This window comes from Carcharodon carcharias, chromosome X (genome assembly GCF_017639515.1).
Source record: "Carcharodon carcharias isolate sCarCar2 chromosome X, sCarCar2.pri, whole genome shotgun sequence".
NCBI lineage: Eukaryota > Metazoa > Chordata > Chondrichthyes > Lamniformes > Lamnidae > Carcharodon > Carcharodon carcharias.
Window position 1 is genome coordinate 25,550,462 of NC_054507.1, and position 20,385 is coordinate 25,570,846.

A 20,385-nucleotide genomic window follows, 5' to 3' on the forward strand; every position below is an offset into this window, starting at 1 on the left:
ACTTCAACAAAACTCCACACAAATTTAGCCCTTCCGATGCCTCAGTTGGTAAATCCTCAATCTACTGCGGAATTGAGCCATACTGACCAGGAGGATTCCAGGTTTGTTCATATCAAGAATCCACAGCAATTACAGATTCTAGCCTCAAAGGGGCATCCCTACAATTGGTATCAATTCCCTAAGGCTAAAGAGTGCAAGATTACACAGGGTGCTGAGTCTTGTTCATTATCCAGCAGATGAATAAGAACACTGTGCAACTTCCCTCCAAGTGTCACACACACCTTGAATTGGACACATATTGGTTGTTTCTTCGTCATCAGTGGGCTAAAATATTGGAACTTCTGATATAACAGCACCTTCACCTCATGCATTCAAGCAGGTTCATCACCTCCTCAAGCGCAACTAGGGATGCCAGCAACATCCACATCCCAGGAATGAAGAAAAATCAAAGAGTAAGGAGGGAGAAAAATGCTGGGAGTGGTGACTTGGGGGTAGGGAAGAAGTTGTGGGTAGCACTTTGAATATAGAATATGAAGGACAGCACCAGTTTGAACTGGCGGAGGTGGGGGGTGGGAAAGAGCGGCAGCATGAACTTAGATTGTGGGAAATTGCCAGCTTGAATAGGGGAAAATGAAGTGTGCCAGCTCATATGGGTTAAAGTACTGCCAACTTGAGTTGGCTGAGATGGGGGGAAAAGTACTTTAGAACTGGGTTAGAGATGGAAGAGTGCCAGTATGAACTTGGAAAGTTGGAGGAGGAAAGGGTATAAACTTATATTGCACCTTTCACAACCTCAGGGCATACAAAGCTTGCATAGTTAATGAAGTTCTTCTGAAATGTAATCACTGTTAAAATTTGGACAAACACTGCAGCCATTTTGCACATGGCAAGATTCCAAAAACAAATGTGATAAATTATCAGATAATCTGTTTTTTGTGGTGCTGGCTGGGGAGAAATGTTGGCCAGGATAAAGCGCCTGCTCCTCTTTGACTAATGCTGTTGGATCTTTTACGTCCACCTTAGAGAGAAAACAGGGCATCAGTTCAACATCATATCCAAAAACAGCACCTCACAAAGTACAACACTCCCTTGGTATGGCACTCGACTGTCAGTCTGGATTATGTGTGCAATTTCAGGAGTGGGACTTAAACCAACAACCTTCTGACTCAGAGGCGAGAGTGCTACCCACTGAGACAAGAGTGATACCTGAAATGAAAGTGAAAGCGTGGGGAGTTGGATAGGATACAGTGGGCAGAATCTTCCCAATTCCACAGAGGCAAATTTGCAGATTAGGGCATCCAGTCGGTGGCTAACCCGTTACCACCTCTGGGCAATCTTACTGGAGGCAAGTGAATTAAATCCATTAAAAATGAGAAGTTTAAATTACTTAAAATGAACCAGAGTGCATCATCTTTAAAACTCATTTCTCAGGGGTGCATTTCAGAGCCCCAGAAATGCAGAACCTATTTTGTGCCTTCAACATTTTAAATTCCCCTTCAGGTTTTCATGTCCTTAAAACGTTCATTTATAATTAACCTGACACAACTTCAGGGCATTCCAAAGTGCTTTACAGCCAATTAAATACTTTTTGTAGTGTCGCCACTATGGTAAAGTAGGAAATTCTGCAGCCAATTTGTGCACAGCAAGCTCCCACAAACAGCAATGAGATAATGACCAGACAATCTGTTTTAGTGATGCTGATTGAGTTATAAATATTGCTCAGGACACTGGGAGAACTCCCCTGCTTGTCTTGACATAGTGCACCCGAGAGGGCGGTTGGGGCCTTGACGTAACACTCATCTAAAAGACGGCATCTTCAATACTGCAGCAAAGTGTCAGCCTAGGTTATTTTTAATTTACATTTTCTTTTTCTCCACAAGTAAAGGAATGTCTACACCATCTTAAATTACATGCAATGACTTGCTTTTGTTATATGTTTATAATCTGGGCTGTTCTTGAGTTTGCAGCTTTTTGGGGGCTGAGTCAACTTTTGTTAGCTTTCTAGGTTGACAGGTTGCTCAGTTCAAAACGAGTTTTGAACTTAAAACTCAAAACTCTACCACTACCATTAACACTCCTTTTGTCTTGTGTCCATGACATCTTTGTCAATTTCTCCTTAGCTGTCACCTATTCCTGACCTATTTTGCTCCCCATGCTTCACCCCCTCTTAAATAGTATAAATTCCATCACCTTTCTACTTCTCTTTAGCTCTGAAGAAGGGTCATACAGACTCGAAACGTTAACTCTGTTTTTCTCCACAGATGTTGTCAGACCTGCTGAGTTTTTCCAGCATTTTCTGTTTTTATTTCAGATTTCCGGCATCCGCAATATTTTGCTTTTATTTTAGTTCAAAACGAGATTTGGCGTTTGAAGAAACATGTATACAGTTGTGAAATAGTCTATACGCAATCATGAACTGACTGGTTCATTTATCCACCTGATACCCTGTTTTATGCCATTTTGTGTGTGCTGGTTTTACACTTGTACGTTGGATTGCTTTACACATATGCATAACCTTTTGTAAAAATCCAACTTTGCAAAACAACAACCAAGTTTAAAATACTTATTGCCAACTTTGGTTGGACATATTGCTGCAGGTTTCATCACAAGAGTCCTGCTTCCCGTTCTGTCGAAGGGTCATGAGGACTCGAAACGTCAACTCTTTTCTTCTCCGCCGATGCTGCCAGACCTGCTGAGTTTTTCCAGGTAATTCTGTTTTTGTTTTGGATTTCCAGCATCCGCAGTTTTTTTGTTTTTATCTCTGCTTCCAAGTAACTGCTCCAGTCCAAAAACCTTTCCATCCACCTAACACTTACAACTAATACAGTAAATGAAAGTGTTCAAGGAAATTTTAAAAAACTATGATTTTTCTCCTGAAAGTAGTAATCAGAAGATTCACTGTTAATTCCTGGAGATTTCAAAACAATCCTGGAGATTTGTAATAACCCACCATGAACCACTGCCTTCAGGAAGAACAGGACAATACTGGGGATGGGGAACCTGAAATAAATAAACTTTCCCATCAACGTACCTCAAAACCGAGATTCACCAAACATGAGTCGCATGTTAATTCTAAGAATTTGCATTAAGATTCCCCGACCTTCTCTTACCCCTTTCATTTTCTTTTCCTCTCCTCTTCATCCTCCTCCAAGCTGATTTCGATTTTTAATTTTGATTGCGAGACCAGCATCTTTCTCCAAGCAGCATCCGTACACTACCCAATTTTAAAATCCCGCCTCCACATGTAACTGTGCTAAAATGTACCAACAAGATTTGAGAGCCTTTGATTGGGTGAACGCCTGTCAATCAGCCTAATTGCTGTGGCAGTGGGTTGTGGGTAGTAGGTTTGGTTTTGAAGCTGTTGTGAGCTTTGTGTTAGTGGTAGTTGTTTATATTTTTATTTGTGTTCAATGCGATACGATAAATGGTAAAGAGGAAGCGCTGGTAGGTTTAATATTAATGCGCAATTAGCGGGCGGCGGAACGAGAATTTAATAAAAAGCAACCGGAAAGGGTGCTCAGAGATGTTGGCTGGGCCTGGCTGACATTTTCCCTCGAACCTCTGCCTTAGCCACCGTCTGATGGCTGCTGTATATTGTTGAAATGACAGCCTGACGACGGTTGTTTGAGATTAAAAGTTAAAACAATTAATGGAAAACAACGCAGGATTTACAGCAAACTAAATCAACTATCGCGGAGGGGACCTCCTTCCACCTGTACCAGTTCTATGTGAAGTGAATGGCTGGAAGGTTTAATAAAAATATTGGGGATCAGTGAAAAGTTTTCATTTGCTTGTCTCGTGAGCTGAACTAAGTTACCGTTTGTCGTGCCGCTCGGGAGCCCACTCTTAGCAAATGCACAAATTAGCCTGATTTGCTGCCCACATTATTTAGCCACTTTAGGTCTCATCTTCCTAATACTACACCATGAATTATATGATTCATTCATACATCATAACACCAGGAACTCTTGATTGCTTTGAGTTCAAAGATAAGGCATGTTTGGGAGTTCTGGATAAGGAGATATTTCACTTAATTCACGACCTTCCTTTCCCTTAGAATTTGTCCTTGACTTAGAAGGTCATTTTGATTTCCTGTTGTAAAGTTTTGTGTGACATTCGAATGTTTCAGGTGGAGAGGATTTTAGCTTTGGGGTTTTGTATAATCTTTCTTCTTTACCCAATCCCTGCATTACAGTATTGATGAAAATGTTAGTAATCTCATCTAAACAGATTGGCAGGTGCATTGGGATGGCAGTGAGTTCTTACCATTTGTTTTAGTCATAATCTTGGTTAAAGGTATTTTAGGAAAGAATGGACTGCCCCGCCTTCATCAGTGTAATATTACCATTCCAGTCATTTTTATGTTCTGCCATGAGACTTGAATTACTGGCAACTTTTAAGTTGTTGATCGCCCATCTATTGCATTGAAACAGACCTGAGACCCTTCACTTTGGACCTGGGACAATTCATTTCCCAGAACTTTTTAATGGATCTACTTATTTTATTGCTATGTCTTAGCTTTAAAATAAAGTATAAATTTAGCTCTTAGTGTATCCAGTGAGTAGCAAAACAACAGATCAGGCAAATTGATGTTGGTCAGCAGATTTCAGACTACAGTAGAAGAGATGCAGCAATTTGCTCCTCTACTACTAGGTTAAAAAGGGGGAAAATTGGTTCAGATTCCACTGCTGCTCACTATCCAGTAATAGCAATTGGAAGCATGCATGTTGTAGACAATAGGTTGTGATGCCCTGCAGGGTTGAATTGCTTGCCAACATTTACCATCCCAAATGCACTGTACTCACTTGGATCAGGAAGCATTGGGAACCCTGCAAGGGATCAATGCCTTTTGGAAGAGAAGTTATAGAATTTATGTTTTCCTATAATATTGGAGAAACATCCCCAGTATTCAGGTTATAAAAGTGTTTTCTCCAAAATGGTTTAGATATGATTGCTGTAATTAGAAATGGGCAATAATTTGAAGTGATTTTTATTCCCCACCATTTTCTCTCTTCATCATTTGTAGCTTTAATGTTTTTGTAAATAAATGGAAGATTGGACTTTGGAAATCAATGGTAAGTGTAAACCAGATGTCGTATTTAGTTTCATAATTGGAAAATGCTGGAGATGTTACAAGAAGGCAGGTTGTTGTGGGCTCGAATTAAATTAAAGTTTGGCTGAATGCTTTTTTTGTATGTCATTTCTTGAAGCGTTGTCCTGTTATCTTATGTAATACATTGCTGGAGTTTGGAAGGAGTTTTGTGGTTTTATTTTAATTTTAACCCAAGTATTTTTCATGGTGGACTTCAGACTTCCATGTTCTGCATTGCAATTTATGCATTGTAACTGAATTTTGTTTTGCCGCACATTACAGTGTAGCAACCAATTGCATTCATATAAGAGACTTTTTATATAAAAAGTGTCTCCGGCTGCTTGGCAGAGTTGTGAATGGAATAGTGTACCCTTTGCATGGTGTGTTTATAATGCAGTAACAGAATTTCTTAGCGATGGAATTTTGTGGGGTGCAGGATATTGTTGATTGAAAAATTGGGAGTGATTTTTGTTATTGCATGATATCCTAGTTAATACCAGTCTAAATAACTGCTGCCTGGATTGGAATTTCCTTTTTTCCTATCTGCCTCTTTTTTTTCATCCCTAGAATAAACCATGAATTTTGATGGCCTTGATTCTGGCCTTGGGGAATACTCATCGTCCCTGCACCCTGGCATTGACCATTCCCTGGACAGTTCAATTGAGCATTCTCTGGACCCAAGGCTTGACCCAAACTTGCTGCAGAATGTGGAACTGGAAGCGGATGGTGTCCAGCTGGATGGCATGTCAGTCTCAGTACCTGAATCTGTCCACCTTGTGGAGGGAATGTATTCAGAGCTGCACAGAGTTGTTGCAGAAGTTGGAGTCCCTGTAACTGCAGCACATTTTGACCTTCAAGATGAATTACTCTGGGTGGGAAATCATGGGGTAAGTGTAGTACATTAACCTGCTCCTCCAACCAAGTAAGTTAATGGGTCTCTGCTCTAGTATGGAGGCCTTGGTGTGCACTGGTGGAAAATGGATTGGCATATTGTACTTGTATAGCTTACAAGTCTCTCGATCTAGCTGGGTTAATCAGGATTTCCTGTTGATTCCTAACCCACTGATGTTGCAACTTGACTTGTAACGTGTGCGAGTATAATTAAAAGATGGAATTTGAAATTAAGTGGTTAGGTGCTTTTGTTTAATATGCACAGTAGGCTGAGACTAAAAAGTGCTAAATTATTTATCACCTGTTCAGAGCCTGGAATTTCCCTTTTTAATGGATGATTTATGCAGTTGAATATAAACCAACAGTACTGACCATTTCCCAAATATCACATAGTAACATAAGCATATGGAATTATAAAAACGTGTTTTGTACGCTCATGAATGTGTTGATAGTCGATGTGGGATTGGGAGCCATTTCTTTCCAGGATTCTGCGATGATGCAAAAATGGCTGCTCGGATATCACTAGAAAACCTGTTTTTCCTTCACACTCACCCTTACTTAGTGAGGAAATCCTAAATTCCACTTGGCTGGTCCCTACAGCAGCTTGTGTAAGATAAGGAAGTTACCAGCTCTGCTCAGGCAACAAGGTACAAATCCATGTGCTGTCAGTCATAGAGCACTATGTTGACTCAGTGTCACTACATATAATATAGTTTTGCTGTATGTATGTGTCATTTCCTCCTGAAATTAAGATTCAAAATAAATATTTGAAAAGTCCTTTTCTTAATCAGTTCATATTGGTTGATAAATCTTTAAAACTGTTTCATAGATCTGTCTAAGCATGTTGTTTCATTAATGTTGAGAGCTGACTTGTGATGTAGAACTGTGAAGTGTAAACTTAATCATTGTACACATAACAGATCTGAGGGGTAGTGCTGCATATGGTGAAAAAGAGTCTCTCAATTTACTTGTAATTCTAAATCCTGTTGAATTGTCCTCAGTAAAACAAAACATAGTGGTTTCTGCTGAATAATTGATTTATGTTTGCTGCTGCTGTGTAATACATTGGGAATATTAGAGTTTGCTTTGAGTGTAGGGTGCATGAGCTCTTTGCCTTCAGAGGAGCACTACTAAATTTGTCTTTGAAATTTCTCTGTCTAGGGCCATGCAACCTCCTTCTTCGGTCCCACTATGGAGCGATACTCATCTTTTCAAGTTAACGCCACTGATGACATACGTCACATTCAAAGCATAGAAAGTGGAGTTCTCTTTTTAAATAAGAATAACCTCAAGTGCTTTACTCGAGGGGGACTTATAATGTTTGATTATGTGTAAGTTTTTAAGTTTAAACTGCTATAGTGTAAAGGCATACTACTAAAAGCAAGTGAATAACTGAGTTGAAGGGGTAAAGCGTATTGGAGTTCTTCTTAATTCATTCTTGGGATGTGAGCATCGCTGGCAAGGCCAGCATTTGTTGCCCTTGAGAAGGTGGTGATGAGTCCCCTCATTGAACTGCTGCAATCGACATGTTGGAGGTAGTTCTAGAGTGCTGTTGGGAGGGAGTTCCAGGATTTTGACCTAGCAACAGTGAAGGAACAGCAATTATAGTTCCATCTCAGGATAGTATGTGACTGGAGGGGAATTTGCAGCTGGTAGCATTCCCATGCATCTGCTGCCCTTGTCTTTCTAGGCGGTAGAGGTCACGGGTTTGGAAGGTGCTATCAAAGGAGTCTTGGTGAGTTTCTGCAGTATATCTTGTAGATGGTACACACTGCTGCCATTGTGCATCAGTGGTGGAGGGACTGAATGATTAAATGTCGTGGAGAGGTGTTGATCGAGCCGGCTAGTTTCTTGAGTACGGTTGGAGCTATGCTCATTCAGGAAAGTAGGGAGTATTCCATCACGCCCCTGACTTGGGCCTTGTAGATGGGGGACAGACTTGGAAGTCAGGAGGTGAATTACTCACCTCAGAATTCCCAGCCCCTGACCTCTTGTGGCCACAGTATTCAAGTTATGCTTACATACCTGTAATCTTATTCCTCTCTTCTTCCCCCTACCCCCATTTTCACCCCGCCTTGTGAAGGTATATGTTTCCAAAGTGCTGACAGCCCTTCTGTAACTCATTTGAGTAGCTATTCTTGTGTGAACCTTAGTTGTTGCTTCGCCCACTGTCAGTATGTGGCTGCTGTACATATGCTGACATCTGGTGAGAACCTTGCTGGACTTGGCTGTAAGGCTTCTCTCCCACACCAATTGAATTGCTTGCTGTTGGTCAATGTCCAAGGTCATTTGAGGAATGGTGACTTGGCAAGGTTTCAGAGGGCTGTTGGAACTGTGGAGAATGAGCCAGCACCTTCGTGAAGAAAGAAAAAGTTGGATCTTGAAAATTCTGGTCTGTAGTGCTTAATTGCTTCATGTGACTGTGTTTGACTAGGCTACTGAGGGAGCCTCTAATTTTATGAGATTCCATGCAATTCCTTTGCTTAAAAGTTTGAGTCATCGTAAAAAGTTATTTTTAGATAATCCTTAGACTCCTTGGAGGTAAATTCTTCCTGGCTCTGGTCAGGTTTGGTTTTCAGCTCACAATGTAACACTAACAATATGATCACAGCAATTATCTACTTAAAAGTCAGAAATAGATTTATCATTGGAATAGTCACACTAACTTAGTCACCTAAAACACAAATCTTAGATCAAAGATTTTAATTCTGCATGTCCTTAGCCTTTTTTTACGCCCATTCCTTATTTTAATTTTGCTTTTCCTATTTTAATCTTCATTTGCTGTTTTTAAAATTTTAAAATTTAAAAACTGCCATTTGGTTGTCTGTCAAAGACTCAAAATTGACAGTCACATTGCAGTAGCAACAGATTTCCTGGATTGAAGCAGGAGGAACACACAGAAAAGTAAATTCATTTGTGGACATTAGAGCAGTGCCTTGGTCATCAGGCACAGAGTTAAAACCACCTTCCAGGACTGTCACTGAGTATCACCTCTTTCTCTGAAATATATACATAAGAACAATGAAATAAATGTTCTGGTGAAAGTGCTGTCTTATTTTTAAAACCTCTTTCTATCAAATGGACATTAAACATCACTTGAATCTACAGTCTTTGTGAGTTGTTAGGTTCAGGATTGTTTGATTTACCATGTAGTGAATCTTCCCATTGTCTGTCACAGATATTGGATGTCTCCTATATGTCTTCAAATCGAGCAAATTTGCAATTTTGGGATGTACATGTGGGAGCAGTGGCAGTGCATTCTATTATATTTCTGACTTTATATGCACTCACCTTCTGCTCTATTGAAGAAGATTGCAGGCACTTTGTGACAGCATTAGTTGTATTTGTGGAAAAGTACAATTTCATTGAGATAGGAGTTCATTTAGCATGAGAAGCATTACTAAATCCGACATTGTAACTTAAGTAGTAAAGGGTTAGGCAGAAGTTTTGAATTGTCTTAATTCATCCAAATAACAAAGAATGTTTTATCAAATCTGTGCGTTGGCACAATGCTAAGCATGGATGCGCAGTCTTTAACTGTGTTCCTCACTCTTGTCTGTGCAGATACTCACACTGCATGTATTTTAATTTTTAGTATGGATGAAGCTGAGGACATGCACAGTCTTCTTCTCACTGACAACAACTCTGTTCTTTTGGGGGGCCTTCAGAATCATGTCATAGAAGTAGACTTAAATGCAGTACAAGAAAGTGAAAAGGTAAAGTTCTGAGCTCAAATATTAGAATTTTTTCATTTCATTGGTTTTAAATGAGTTGATTCATGTTTTAAAGGTGCCCTTTCCTTTAATTGCTGTAATGGTCTAAGTCAGTGGTTCTCAGATTGGGGTCCATGGAATATTGTGGAGGCCATCTGTTGCTGTGATGCCACAGGTTGGGTGTGTGCTGTTGGCTGTCTCAGTTACTGTTGGTGGCTCAATGGCAGAAATGCTACACACCAAGCAATGTGTCAGCAATATTCCAGCACAGACAAGATGGTAAACAGCAGAGGGGGAGGAAAAAAAACCTGAAACACTAAGCAGCCATGTGGTGAATAGGCAGGCAGCGGAGGGTTACACCTGAAATGGTACCAGATGTTCCCAACAGGAACCACTGGGCCTAATGTTATCCCAGGAAGAGGAGGGAGATGTTGGGCGGTGAAGTATTCAACAGGCATTTTGTTGAACATATAGGGCCACCATTCAACTGAGGGGAAAATAAAAGTTTTCACATAATCACATCAATGTTTGCTATATTGGACAGTCCTGACAAAATTTCATGCAAGTTCCTTAACAGGACACTAATGAATATCACATTCTGAAATATAAATGTGCAAAGAGTTTATAGTATTATAATTTTAGATGGAGGTGGGGTTTGTGATTATTAATATATGTGGAAATTGACGCTTCAACCAAAAACATTTGAGAACTACTGCTCTAAGCATAAGAGGATGGCATTGTTAATACAAGGATCCCAGATGCTTTTATGCTGCCTCAAGACTCCTGCTTGGACACTTTGTTGGGACTGCCTTTGAAAAGCAAGCATTAGAAATGCTTGAGAGGATGCTTCATGATCAGCTGTGAGTGGTTGTGGTTTTTTCAGTCAGTGCAGACACTTGATCCAGTATTAAATGGCTGATTGTGACATCCATTCTATTTCTGATAATTTGAAGGAAGCTTTTAACAGAAGATATTGTAGTTTTTCTGCTTCTTCACACCTTTAGGTAATACTGAGTAGTTTGTAGTTTCACTGATTTCTTTTCTCTTGCTGTTTCTCTATCTCCCCTCTAATTCTTGGGGGTGTCTATTTGTTTTTTGCCTTCCTATTTTTCAAACCAGTCATTCTTTGTGGTTTTCTTAAGGTGCTTTGGGCCCACAGCCAATAGGACCTGGATTGAGATTGTCCAAGCATTTATGGTTGCTAGAGAAAAGAGACTTCAGTGCAGTCTGGGCAGTATTTAAAGGCAGTCCTCAGAAATTGAAGGGCAGTGCGATTAACCACTGCTGCACCTGTACCCAGCTCTTGTTTCTTTCACACACAAATAATAGTTCCTTTTTGGCTCACACACGGATCAAGGGCTTTTGAAAGATTAGTGGAAAATATTTTATTTTTAATATGTTCTGAATAACTGGTCATATTAATGTACAGTGCTTGATTTTTGTGTCTCTTTCCAGTACACAGTTGAAGTTCCAGGAGTTACAATCATGCGACAGTCTAACCGCTTCTTCTTTTGTGGCCATACATCAGGAAAGGTATTTATACTAAATGTACTGAACATAACACAATAATTTGTAGGAACAGCAAAAGGGCATTAGACTGAACAGGGTGCTCCCTTTTCCATATATTACTCCGATCATCTTGGCATATCCCTCAATTCCATCTCACTCCAGAAATAAATTCAACCTGTTGATACTGTCTGTTTAGTGACCTTTGCTCGTAGTTAATTCTGTAGTTCTATTAGCCTCTGGGTGGAAATATCCAATGGTGACTTCACTTCTTACTGCTAGCTTTTTTATTAATCCTAATTTCCAGTTTGCATAGTGAGCAGTGAATATCAAGGAGTGACTTCAAGGCAGTGATCTTATCTAACTGCTTTTAACCATAATTTGAACCCTGCCATGAGATTGCAATCTTGCAGTTTGTAGTTTTTCTGACACTCATTTTTTTAATAAGTCCCACTATGGAATTCACAGACATGGATTTGTTTAAACAGTTGATTACCGAGAGATAAATTAGTATTTAAGAAAGGCTTTTTAGTCAATTCTATGGTTGAATTTTTTTTGTCATCCAGAATATTGAATACTTTATGAAATGTGCATTTCCTGTAGACATCTTGCCTGATTTCAGTCACTTTGTGAAGAAAGAATCAACATTTTCAAAATGTTTCTTCTTTGAAGACCTGGGAAAACCCTAAAAGGTTACTATGCTCACTCCTGGAAATGTCACTTCAGTTTGGATCTGGTAGTCAGCAACATGGGGATTACCTATGACTATTGAGTTGTTAGTAAGATCGGCTGAACTATACCAGGCGTGAGCTCTCCTCAAATAACTTGCAAGTAAATTTTACTGGAAAATCAGAAGGATTACTGTATCTAGATGTTATAAAAAATCATATTTTGCTTAACTAGGAAAATATTTATTTTTGAAAAAATCACAAATTGGCTAGGTGCTAGACCTGAAGGTTTTGTGGTGGGATTTTTACCTGTCCTAACCTGAGGCTGGAAAGTTCCATATGTTAACTAACTGAGGGCACATTCCTGTCCAGATTTGACGTGAAAAGCAGAGCAACTCACTACCTAGTGAGAAAGAAAACAGAAAGGGCATGCGTATATGTAGCGTGTTTCACGAACTCTGGATGTCCCAAAGTGCTATATGAATCAATGAAGTACTCTGGAAGTGTAGCCACTGTTGAAGTGTGGCAGCTAACTTTGCACACAGTAAGGTCCCATAAATAGCAATGTACTAATGACCAGATTATCTGGGTTTTTTTAGGGATGTTGGTTGAGTGAGTAAATATTAGGCAGACACATTTCAGGAAATGATAAATCCACCCCCCCCCCCCCCCCCAAAACCTCCTCCCTCTCTCTCTCTCTCTCTCCTTTCTCTCCCTCGCTTTCTCTCTCTCTCCCCATCCCTCAATACTGCCCAATTCAACACGGACCAGAATTTAATTTGCATGGTCTATTTGGTTGGGAACTGGATGGTGTCATTAGTCAGCCACTGACCTTTTACCTTTGGGATCTGGGTTTAAATCCAGCCCAGTCTAATATTAAGGCAGTCTCTCTGCTCGCTTTAAGGGTACAATGTAACCCGAGTTTAGGCAGTCTCCATCCAGTTCCTAATGGTGATAAGTCTCCAGTATGTTTCACAATATTTGGCAACCGCAAGCATAGGTCACAGGATGGCTTTTTTTTCTTTATTTTTTTCATGTCGCTGGCAAGTCCAGCATTTGTTGTCCATCCCAAATTGCCCTTGAACTGAGTGGCTTGCTAGGCCATTTCAAAGGGCAGTTAAGAGTCTTCCACAATGCTGTGGGTGTAGAGTCATGGTGTGGGATATGAACAAAAATGTTACACTTAAGCAGTAAGCCGCACTCTTCTTAGTTTGGGCAGAGTAGAGGAAATTTTACTCTGTATCTGGATGCACTATCCCTGAGCTGGTAATGCTTGTTGCCCGAAATGGAAAGAGTCCCATTCCCCAATACTGGCATATCCCACTTTGAACACAAAAAATGAATTAAAAACAAAAATCTGTGTCATTTTGCACTGGCCAGAACATATGTCCGTTAAAGCACCATTGGGGTGTGTTTATACAACTCTCCATCTCCAGTGCTTGTTTCCTTTTTTGTTTTAAAGTACATCATATACTTTGTTATCTGCTGCAGCTCTCTGCCTCCCGCAGCCCTCCTTCAGCATAGTAAAGGGGGTATCACAACTCACCCTTTCCACATCTGACACCTAAACACATGCATATTCAACAGGAGTCATTGGTTAATGATCAGGCATGCAAGCCCTGCCAGATTCTTCTCCACAACTCCCTCAGCCCCATCCCTCCTAAGTGCTTGTTTGAAACACTTTTAAGGGAGCAATCGTAACTTAGTATTTTTTGAGTTGAGCTTCATTTAATTTTATTATTTTATGTTCGAAATATTCAGTGAGGTAGTAGCTCCAAAATCACCAGTACATTCAGGGTAAGTGATTACAGCCTCCCAATGGAGAAGTGAGGCTTTTTAAAAATTTTACAGCAGAAGAGGAACTGAAATATTCTTAAGAAAATAGGAAGAACAAATTAACGATGTCAACTGTTGGAATTGGTAACCAATCTCCCACAAAGACCAGAACAGCTGATCAGGTTTAACTTGTTTACTTCCCAAATTTCCCCTCTTTCTCCCCTTCTCAAGGTGGTTTGAAGGATGTGGACATCCCATCTGAGACCATTCATCTTGTTTGAGCTGAGGCACTGAGTGTTGGCAGACTGATGGGAAGGAGGCATTACAGATGGGCCTAATCCTGTCTTCCAATGAAGTCCATATGTGCATACTTCCAGTAGAGATTACTGGGTAGTGATCAGGAGTGGGCACCCTAGTTGCATCCCTGAGATTGAACCTAGAATTTTCCTGGACTGTGGCGCAGTAACACAGTGGCAGTGTGTTCACCAACCGAACCATTGAAATAAAGCATGCAACTTGCTTTTACTGTAATTGTATTGTAATTCTCTTATGTGTTTTTAGGTATCCCTCCGAGATTTGAGAAGCTTTAAATTGGAGCACGAATTTGATGCTTACTCTGGAAGCCTCTCTGATTTTGATGTACATGGAAACCTGCTGGTGACATGTGGCTTCTCAAATCGAATGAATGGCCTGTCGTGTGACAGATTCTTGATGGTATATGACCTCCGTATGATGCGGGCTATCAGCCCGTTGCAAGTTCACGTGGATCCTCTCTTCCTGAGATTTATTCCTACATACACATCTAGGCTAGCCATCATCTCTCAATCAGGTACTTTTCAAAAGGCCAGAGTTATAAGAGAATATTTATATCTGTAGAACTTTTTTGGGAGATGTGATGTTGCTCACAGCAAGTTGGACAATAAATGTCCTAAAATGACAGGAGTATTATACCATGCAATGCATTGATTTTACCTTACTGCTAAGGTGAATTTCTGTAATTTGCCTATGAAGATCAGCTAGAGGTTAATTGTTGGGAAACTTTATTTTGGTTTGCAACCCTGTACTCCCCAGTTTCTCCCCAAAATGAAGAAATCAATAGAAAAGGAATAGATTTCCTTAATATTTCTATTACTTCAAACACTGTGAATACTTAAACATCAAACATAAATGACTGAAACCTCACTTTGAACAGGTTTTAATGTTTGCATATTTTAGTTTTGTTTGGTTTTTTTTCTGTTGAGTCCTATTTTTGGTAAAATTTCCTCAGTTTCAACACTCATTATTTTGTCTGGGATTAATTTAAAATGAAACCCTGACACTTTGTGAATTGTGGATCCATAATTGTGATAATCTGGCAACATTAAGGAAAACAAAATCAGAAAGGACAAGGTGGAATGTTAACATTTGAAATTGTTTGTATTGTAACTTGGAAAATCTTTGGGAATGTATTTAAGGTTTTAACACACTTGAGATTTATAATGAGCTGAAGCTCTCCTGTTCGGATTTGACTTTGTGAATGTCTTGTAATACGTTCTCAGCCATTTGTCAATTTTTAAGGTTGCCTCTTGGTAAGTCTAAAGCTGACTGCATCCTCACACAAACCACTTTTGGCAATTGCACTGCAGTGGTAACTAGTTATGAGATATGTAGTGTGTAGTAGATGGAATGTGGGTTTTAAATAGCAGATATACAGCGTGCCATTATATCTGGTAAAAGATCTTGTTCAATGCCACAGTTTGTTGCAGTGATCATGGTGTTCCATTTGTTGTTTTGCAGGGCAGTGTCAGTTTTGTGAACCAACAGGCCTTGCAAGCCCAGCAGATATTTTCCACATTAACACTGTAGGACAGTTAGTCATGACATTCGATGTGTCTTCTAGCAAGCAAGCATTGGTGTTTGGAGATTCTGAAGGATGTGTGCATCTATGGGCAGACTCGCCAGAATCTACGTTTAACGCCTACTCCCGTGAGACCGAGTTTCCGATGCCATGCATGGTAGATACCCTACCACACCTAGACTGGAACGATGATCTCTTGCCTTTATCGCTCATTCCTGTGCCTCTTATCACTGAGCCTTTATTGTCTGACTGGCCAACAGCAAACTGCAGTGTTACACCCAGGTAACTGGAAGTTTATAGTTGGACACTTGTTAATGGACACTGAGGCACACAAATGCAAGTTAACTTAAACTGAATTTGCTTACTGTCCAAAACATCTAATATGTTGTTGTTTTTCCAGCACATTGAGCTTTTGATGCTCACTTTCTCCCCTTTTCAATGGTGCTTATTAATAACTTCCAAGCAAAGTCTTGCTCTTTTCATTGGTAATATCCTCCTTTATTTCTCCCAGTGGATAAAAACCACACTCAGAAATATGATTTTACCCAAGTCACTTGGTTCCTCTCTGTCCCCTATATTTACTTCTATTTGTTGTTTTTTTCCATTTACAGGTTATACCAGTTGTCCAATGTCTAGGCAGTAATATCAGAAACCATCATATGTAATAGGTAACAAAAACAGAATTACCTGGAAAAACTCAGCAGGTCTGGCAGGATCGGCGGAGAAGAAAAGAGTTGACGTTTCGACAGTTTTTGACAGTTCTGTTGAAGGGTCATGAGGACTCGAAACGTCAACTTTTTTCTTCTCCGCTGATGCTGCCAGACCTGCTGAGTTTTTCCAGGTAATTCTGTTTTTGTTTTGGATTTCCAGCATCCGCAGTTTTTTGTTTTTATATATGTAATAGGTAATTCACAAAAAATTGACCTACTTGCACGACTTTCACCAACAATATGCACTGAATTCTGTGCCCTCCCTCTAAGTGTTGGTCACTGCTGTTTACTTGTTAGGTCAGGAACCGAGGTAATGTTGAACAGTATTAATTGATTTCTCATTCAGAATGTATTTACCAGTCCATTTTGAGTTATTTTCAACTGAAGCACCTTATCCTTCAACAAGAGCCTGGCACGTGGCTTGCTCCTAATCCCCACTGCTGTGTAACCCATTGCTAGGAGATGTGTGCGAGGACATTTTTGTGAATCCTCCGCTTATGATCAAGAAGAAATGCTGATAACACTACCCTCTCCATTTTTTGACCTGCTAGATCAGGAACTTAGTTGCAGAATTGTGGGTGAATCTACAGCCTGCAACAATAGGAAAACGTGTTGGTATCCAGAAGTGCTGCGCCACTGGACTGAATGTTCCATCTCAGTTCTTAAATTTGCAACCAACCATGGACTGGTGTTGCATATAATGTGCGAGAGATTTAAGTATATTAGAATCAATTTGGTTCCGATAATACAATTTTATTGTGGTTCGTGCCAACAGTGTAGTAGAGACATACAAAAGATCTGGAATTCCCATTTGAAACACTCAAATTTTACTGTGTGGCCAGCACAGTATCAGATCTTATTACATTTTCCCTTTTATTTTCCTGACTGCTTGTTCATGTATTACATTTGGATGAGCATAAAGTTGAGGGAAATCTAAACCTTTTGCATTATCTTTGTGGCATAATATTGCTACTGTGTGTTGGAATTGGTGGACAATTTACGACTATATAATTTCTGGAAAGAAGAGCAAAGCAAGCAAAAATATATACATATTTCTGGAATAACAGAATGTCCCAATATCCTCTATCTTCTTGGAGATGCACAGTTCACTTTGAGGGTCATGTAATTCCCAAGTCACTAAGACCAGGTAGTCTATTTTAGATTAAATACCCTGGTGGTTACTTTATTCCAGACGAGCTCCACCTGTCGACCTTGAGATACTGCGTACCATGAAGAAAGTTGGGTTTATTGGATATGCTCCGAATCCCAAAACGAAACTGAGAAATCAGGTAAGAAAAAAAGAGAACGCACAGTCCTGTACCAATAATTAAATGGTGTACTTATTTGAGGCAATTGTGGCCTTGATTCAAATATGGACAAAAGAGCTGAACTCTTGAGGTGAGGCAAGAATGACTGCTCTTGAGATCAAGGCAGCATTTGACCGAGTGTGGCATCAAGGAGCCCTAGCAAAACTAGAGCCAATGGGAATCAGGGGGAAAACTCTCCGCTGGTTGGAGTCATACCTAGCACAAAGGAAGATGGTTATGGTTGTTGGAGATCAGTCATCTCAGCTCCAGGGAATCACTGCAGGAGTTCCTCAGGGTAATGTCCTCGGCCTAACCATCTTCAGCTGCTTCATCGACCTTCCTTCCATCATAAGGTCAGAAGTAAGGATGTTCTCTGATGATTGCACAATGTTCAGCACCATTCGCGACTCCTCAGATACTGAGGCAGTCCATGTCCAAATGCAGCAAGACCTGGTCAATATCCAGGCTTGGGCTGACAAGTGGCAAGTAACATTCGCCCCACACAAGTGCCAGGCAATGACCATCTCCAGCAAGAGAGAATCCAGCCATCGCCCCTTGATGTTCAATGGCATTACCATCGCTAAATCCCCCACTATCAACATCCTGGGGGTTACCATTGACCAGAAACGGAACTGGACTAGCCATATAAATACTGTGGCTACAAGAGCAAGTCAGAGGCTAGGAATCGTGCGACGAGTAACTCACCTCCTGACTCCAAAAGCCTGTCCACCATCTGCAAGTCAGGAGTGTGATGGAATACTCCCCACTTGCCTGGATGAGTGCAGCTCCCACAGCGTTAAAGAAGCTTGACACCATCCAGGACAAAGCAGCCTGCTTGATTGGCACCCCTTCCACAAACATTCACTCCCTCCATCACCGACGCACAGTAGCAGCAGTGTGTACCATCTAGAAGGTGCACTGCAGAAACTTACCAAGGCTCCTTCAACAGCATCTTCCAAGCCTGCGACCACTACCATGTAAAAGGACAAGGGCAGCAGATAGATGGGAACACCGCCACCTGCAAGTTTCCCTCCAAGCCACTCAACAACCCGACTTGAAAATATATTGCCGTTCCTTCGCTGTTGCTAGGTCTCCCTGGAACTCCCTCCTTAACAGCGCTGTGGGTGTACCTACACCACATGGACTGCAGCAGTTCAAGAAGGTAGCTCACTACCACCTTCTCAAGGGCAACTAGGGATGGGCAATAAATGTTCTCCCGGCCAGCGAAGCCCACATGCTGTAAATGAATTTAAAAAAAAGAATAAATGTTTTGGTACAGGGTGGAACATCGATAATTTAGGGAGCAATTGCTTAATTGGAATACTCCCAAGGTGCTGGCTGGATGAAGTATTTTTCATTTAAAAAAAAACTCCCTTTGGAGAAGAATATTACTAAGCTCCCCTAATGATTCACTTGGTAACATTTCTCAGTCATACAGACTCGAAGATTCTTGATTAATTTCCTGGTCTATGCAGAGGTGGCTGGGATGGCAGTGGACACTGCAGTTGGCTTCAGTGCCCTTGGGCAAGCGAGGGGAAGACCATCCAAGGTTCCCATGCCTCCTTGCTGTCTGGGAACTGCCGCTGAAATGTGCGTGGAGTTCAGGTGAAGATAATATTGGGCTCAGTTATGATGCCCCTCATGGTTATAAAACATGTTGTAATTCACTGTTAGGGTCACACACAAGGAATGGTTACTGAAGGGGAAAGGGAGGAAAGTGGAATTGAGGATTATCAGATCAACCATGATTTCATTGAATGGCGGAGCAGACTCGATGGGCCGAATGGCCTACTTCTGCTCCTACGTCTTTTGGTCTTATTTATGGTCAGGTTGCAGTGATAGTGTTTGGGGTAACAAGCTCCTCCTCCTCCGAGGCAGCTGTCTCTGTCTAGACAGCTGGCTGCTTGCAAACAAGAAAAGAGGCGTACAGTAGGCCCAAATCACCCTTTAACTTTATGAAGCATCTTGAGTGGCGAGTGCTTAGCAGGCCCAGGATGTTTGCGCACTGTTTGGTGCAGGCTGAGGCCGGCAAATATAACTCCGTGACTGACAGAATGTGGCAAAAACCAGCAGGTCATGTGGCTGAGCCATGAGTGAGCGTGCCAGCTTCAAATTTTACTGTGTTTCTGCTTCTGTCTACCTGTTGTACAGCAAAGCTGATTAGAATATAAAATGCATTACTGCAAGAAGCTATTGTTATTTAAGAAGAATTTCGATGAACTGAAATATTGAAGGGAATGAGGAAAGAGTGGGGAGGTGATTGGGGATGGTGGAGGGATTGGATTAGAGAAATTGGATCTAATGTAGTACCAACGTAGGCAAGATAAGCCGAATAACCTTAGCTACTGTAATTATGATATTCACAATGCCGTTCTGTGTCTCAAGCAGTATTAACAACCAGTAACTTTCTTCGTTGCTACTTGTCAAGCTGAAACTATATTGGGAAATCAAGTAAAATCAGTCTACATATGGCTAATGTGAAGCGGCGACTTGCACTGATAAACTTGAGGCGATTCAGTGATCATAATTTCAACTGTTTCTGATCGATCACATGAGATAGCCAATCTAAATTCGTAACTTCAATTTGTCAGAGACAAGAATGTTTTTAGAAATAAGGATTGATGCTGAGAACTGTGATTTTCATGTGAATAACTTGCACCCCAGACTATTGTGAGCCATGAGACATTAAAACATATTGTGACAGTTTGCACAGTTTTGGTGTTTGTTGCTTAAGATTTTCTAACTTGCACCCCAGGCTGGCGACTTTGGGGTGAAAGAGGGGCTGATTACTGTGCGTGTGCGCATCCTGCATGAGTATATAAAATAATAACTTTTTACAAAGTACTTTAAAAAAACACAGGTTTTCATATGATGTATTATTATAT

General features: G+C 40.6%; 2 protein-coding genes across 9 annotated transcripts in view; one reads left to right on the top strand and one right to left on the bottom strand.

The window, feature by feature from the left end:
* The window catches only part of LOC121273309 (interleukin-23 subunit alpha-like), a 28,014-nt gene extending 24,803 nt beyond the window's left edge, over window positions 1-3,211 (bottom strand). Inside the window, exon 1 of the mRNA XM_041180422.1 lies at window positions 3,111-3,211. Coding sequence (XP_041036356.1) covers window positions 3,111-3,119 — 9 coding nt within the window. The 5' untranslated portion in view covers window positions 3,120-3,211. The remainder of the gene's footprint in view (window positions 1-3,110) is intronic.
* Window positions 3,212-3,305: 94 nt separating this feature from the next.
* Window positions 3,306-20,385, top strand: part of pan2 (poly(A) specific ribonuclease subunit PAN2) — a 67,719-nt gene continuing 50,639 nt past the window's right edge. The window contains exons 1-9 of one of the 8 annotated variants that reach the window (XM_041180328.1): window positions 3,306-3,444; window positions 5,027-5,075; window positions 5,660-5,979; window positions 7,145-7,314; window positions 9,579-9,699; window positions 11,152-11,229; window positions 14,208-14,475; window positions 15,423-15,765; window positions 17,386-17,482. In XM_041180328.1, the coding sequence (XP_041036262.1) occupies window positions 5,668-5,979; window positions 7,145-7,314; window positions 9,579-9,699; window positions 11,152-11,229; window positions 14,208-14,475; window positions 15,423-15,765; window positions 17,386-17,482 (1,389 nt within the window). In that variant the 5' untranslated portion in view covers window positions 3,306-3,444; window positions 5,027-5,075; window positions 5,660-5,667. Of the gene's footprint in view, window positions 3,445-5,026; window positions 5,076-5,659; window positions 5,980-6,467; window positions 6,631-7,144; window positions 7,315-9,578; window positions 9,700-11,151; window positions 11,230-14,207; window positions 14,476-15,422; window positions 15,766-17,385; window positions 17,483-20,385 lie in introns of those variants that run through there. The other 7 variants (XM_041180329.1, XM_041180331.1, XM_041180332.1 and 4 more) reach the window with 7 other exon arrangements.